The sequence below is a fragment of the Pituophis catenifer genome, unplaced genomic scaffold (assembly GCF_029215685.1).
Source record: "Pituophis catenifer annectens isolate HBS135680 unplaced genomic scaffold, rPitCat1.0.hap2 SCAF_5, whole genome shotgun sequence".
NCBI lineage: Eukaryota > Metazoa > Chordata > Lepidosauria > Squamata > Colubridae > Pituophis > Pituophis catenifer.
Genome location: NW_027256885.1, coordinates 63,073,927 through 63,078,381, shown reverse-complemented (window position 1 = coordinate 63,078,381; position 4,455 = coordinate 63,073,927). Strand labels below are relative to the sequence as shown.

Sequence of the window (4,455 nt, the reverse complement as noted above, 5' to 3'; positions counted from 1 at the left end):
AGGGGATTACAGGAAGCACCATCTCTTCTTGTGAACTGGAATGCCATACGGTTTCCATTCCAGAACATAGACTTCAAATGAAAAAAAAAATGTCATTCCACCATAACCTTATTTGCTCCCATTTGCTCAGAAACAGGAAGAAACTTTCATCCCCCAACACTGTGGCCATGCTTGACAGGCAAAGGTCACTTCTGTAATTGCTATCTCCATCTCCCTTTCCCCAGGCAATTAGTTTAAAAATCCAGAGTGGTCAAGATACTTTGTTAGAGAGCAGAAATCTAGCAAGTAACTGGCTTCTTTACAATTCATTCTTGCCTCTATCTGGCTTGTCCTGCTCGTGACTTTATGATTTGATGACTCTTCCAAATTAGTGCCCGACTAGAGCATCTCACTGTTAACAAGCACATCTTATTTTCTATACATGGAAATGCCTTGCCATCGTGGCTCACAGAAACCTGGAACTAGCTTCATGTTCCATCCTACAGTACCAAGATAAAGACCACCCATTTTTTTTCTGCTGCTATTATTCCAATATTAGGGCTGTTCCTTATGGGCCCCCATGGCAGCAAAGCGCTCCATCTTGTGAATGTGGCGGTGCTTTTTGAGGCCATAAGTATTGGAGAAGGCTTCTCCGCAGGTGCTGCATTTGAAGGGCCGTCCTCCCTGATGGGCCTGGAGGTGTTTGCTAAAATACTTGGGGTCTTTAAAGAGCTTGAGGCAGGCCCCACATTTTAATTCACACTTAGCATCATGGGAGCGTTGGTGACGCAGAATGGATGACAGATAGAAGAAGCTCTTGGAGCAGCGGTCACAGCGGTAGACTTTCTCTCCCAGGTGGACCCGCTGGTGTTCCAAAAGGTTGCTACGGTAGCGGAAGGTCTTGCCACAAGTAGGGCAACGCTGAGGCCGGGCAACTATGTGAAGACGCTGGTGTTCTGCCAGACTGGATGACTGGGCAAAGCGCTTGTTGCAGAGGGCACACTTGTAAGCACGCTCACCCGTGTGAACCACTTTGTGTTGACGCAGGTACCACGAGCGCAGAAAACCACGGCCACAGACAGCACAGCGGTACGGGCGCTCCTCGGTGTGGCAGCGCTGGTGACGCATGAGAAGGGCAGCCTCCCAGAAGCGCTTGCCACAGACTGGGCAAGAGAAGTGCCGCTTTTGCAAGTGTGTGCGACGATGCAACAGCAAGTCATAAGCTCCAGCAAAACTCTGTCCACAGACTGAGCAGGCCAACGTGCGACGCACCAGATGCACATACTTGTGAGTCACAAGTCCCAGGAAATGCTTGAACGTCTGGCCACAGATAGAGCAGGAGAAACGTTCTCCACTTGGCAAGGTCGGATGATCTTCATAAGATGACATGTTCTCACCACTTGCTAGCCCGTTCTCTAGTGGGGCGACAGCAGCTGCTGTTTCATCTGGTGGTACAAGTCTCTCAGGAGCAGCTTGGTGGACAAGTTTGTGCCACATGAGATTCTCAATGAAACCAAAACATTTGCCACAGACATCACAAGGGTAGGGCTTCTCGGCCACATGGACCTCCTTGTGGCTCATGACATGAAAAAGATCAGGAAAGCGCTCTCCACAGTCAGAACAGCCATAAGTTAGTCCCTCAGGGGGTGGAGGGAGAGAAGGGCCCAAGGGGGTCAGGGAGGGCCCCATGGGTGGTAAAGAACAAGGTAGCTGTAAGCGGTGAATCTGTTTGTGCCGAGTTAAGCTTTGGGGGTAACCAAACACTTTCCCACATATTTCACATTTGTATGGTCTCTCCCGAGTATGCACTACATGGTGTTTGCTGAGGTGAAAAGATTCACGGAAACGCTTCCCACACACTGCGCACTGGTGAGGCTTCTCACCTGTGTGGATCCGCTCATGACGCTTTAGTGTCTCCCGTCGCCCAAAGCCACGGCCACAGATTCCACAGCAGAAATTCTTGCCTGCCGTTGGCCCCACCAGCAAAGGGTGAGCACCCAAGAGGCCATAGGATGTTGGCTTGGTGTCTCCCTCAGAGCCTGTGCCTTGTGGGTCTTGTGGAAGGAGGTAGGCCCCTGGTGGCAGATAAGACAAGGTATTAGTGCCATCCTTGGACAGCTGGGCACCCTCGTGCTGGAGCTGCCGATGACGTAGTAGATTCTGGGGAGCCACATAGCCCTTGCCGCAAATGTCACATTTGTACTCGGGGCGTGGAGGTAAAGTTCCAGGAGGAGCGTGAGTGGCCTGGTGCTTGAGGAGGTAGGAGGCATCCCGGAATTCTTTGCCACAAACCCCACACTGCACTCGCAACAGGTCTGAATGTGTCCGCACGTGTCGTTTTAAGCTCTCACGGCGATTAAAACTCTTCTGGCAGACGGAGCAGGAGAATGGCTTTTCACCAGTATGGATAATCTGATGCTGGTGAAGGTGACTTGGCTTTTTAAACACTTTCCAGCACAGAGAGCACGTAAAAGGACCTTCGGCTTGAGCTATGGCAGTACTGAGGGCAGATGTGGCTGTTCCTCCAGATGGTGCAGCTACTGACTGAGGGTTGCCACATTGGGTAGGAGGCTGGGCTGCTCCCTCAACACCAGGTGTTGCTGTTATGCTGGTGGCAGCAGCAGCGGCGGTAGCAGCTGCAGCCACCACATTGGCGGCTGCTACATTGGTGGCCGCATTGGCAGCGGTTGCATTAGCAGCCGCTGCATTGGCAGCAGCAGTAGCATCCTCAGTGTCTTTGTGACAACGGCGATGCCGGATGAGGCTGGAGATATGGTTATAGGTACGGCCACAGATGGTGCATTCGTACGGCCGCTCACCTGTGTGCACCAACATGTGTTGCACAAGATGGGATGACTGCTTGAATGACTTCTGGCACACACCGCATGGGAAGCGCCGATCAATGAAATATTTCAGTCGGCGGAAATAGTTCTTATCGTCTTTGCCTGCCTGACTGTCAGGAGTTACTGTGGCTGCAGCTGATGGGGGGGCCTGCCCACGTTTCAGGCTGCTGAAGAGATGCTGGTGGCCAGAAAGGTCTACTATGCCCCACTGAGGAGTGTTGTAAGCTGCAGCAGAAGCAGCTGCTGCTGCTGTACTGTCAAAGAGAGGCTGACCTGCTGTTGGTACCACAGCTGGAGTACTGTATGGCGGTTGCTGCTGCTGCTGGGGGGGTGGAGGTGGTGCAGGGCCCCCTGGTTCAGCTTTCTTGACTTGAATGGTACCAGATGAGGTGGCTGAGGAAGAAGAGGACGGGCCCTCAGCTTTGAGTTTCGGTGTGCCAATGGTGGCAGGGACACGGTCAAAGTGAGCAGGTGGAGCAGCTGTCGGTGGCTGGGTGTATTCATACTGTGGCTGTGGGCAAGGGAGGGCAGCAACGGCTTTGGCGTGTTCGTGGTTGTAGGCCTCCATAGGTTCAAAGCGCTGGTGGTTCAGGAACTCCAAGAAGTCAAAAGGGTAGCTCTGGAAATGCACACCCTCATCGCTTGCTGCATTGGCTTCCATCTCCACCCAGGAGGGGTCACTGCCTAGAGAAAGGGGAGAAAGACTATAGCAATATGTATACGGGATATAGGTTCTCCATATCAGCAGCTGATATAAAGTAAAGCACTGAACAAATGATTCAAAGGCAGCTATGGAAAACTGGAAAAGATGCACAGGGCTCATTTAGAGATTTCAGAAACCTATGCCTATTTCCCATAGTTGCTGTCTACAGTATGTTCTGCAAAACAGCATCTTTGTTTAAGAGGAATAATAGAACTGCAGTCCTACATAGAGAGAGCCATAAATGTTGCCCTTCCATTTTAAAAAGCTGAGGTATACTGATTTAAACTGTATTTGTTTCAGGACATACTTCAGGTGGCATTCCTAAAAGATCTACCATCCCAGGAGGTTTATTAGCAATGTATGCCTTTAAAACAAGGCCTCTTTAAAACAAGGTTATGTGATTGAGTGGGCATGGCCAACTCTACGTCACTCATGTGGGTGGTGCCTGTATGAGACAGGGAGGGTTGGAGAGGGAATCCAGGGGTCTCTGGTGGGTGGGGTGGGAGGGGGCGGGTGGGTGGGAGGAAAGGAAGATCCAAACTGTGTGTGTGTGTGTGTGTGTGTGTGTGTGTGTGTGTGTGTGAGAGAGAGAGAGAGAGAGAGAGAGAGAGAGAGAGAGAGAGAGAGAGGGAGAGCACGCCGCCAGCAGCCCTGATATAACTCTCCAAGGTTAGATCAGATCTCTCTCTCTCCCTCCCTCCCTCCCTGCTTTAGGCAGGCTTAGAAAGTCTGCCAGGCCCAGCATGCTGTGGACACCCCTCACTCGCCCCTTTGCCTGGCTTCCCTCCTCCATGGTCTCCTTGGTGCTTGCTCACGTTCTCCCTCCCCAGTATAGCTTGACGCAGGTGGCACCGCAGCTCACATTGCCCTTTGCAAGCTGTTGGTGAAGCGGGGTGCCGGTGAGGGCTGGCTTTTTCTTAGCTTTGTCCG

General features: G+C 51.9%; 1 protein-coding gene across 1 annotated transcript; it reads right to left on the bottom strand.

Annotated features, from left to right (window-relative positions):
* Positions 1-525: 525 nt before the first annotated feature.
* On the bottom strand, positions 526-3,501 carry ZNF865 (zinc finger protein 865). Its single transcript, XM_070944461.1, has 2 exons — positions 2,525-3,501; positions 526-2,479 (listed from the first exon to the last, which is right to left on the bottom strand). Exons 1-2 carry the CDS (start codon positions 3,481-3,483, stop codon positions 535-537), a joined length of 2,904 nt encoding a protein of 967 aa, XP_070800562.1. The 5' UTR covers positions 3,484-3,501; the 3' UTR covers positions 526-534.
* Between the last annotated feature and the right edge of the window lie 954 nt (positions 3,502-4,455).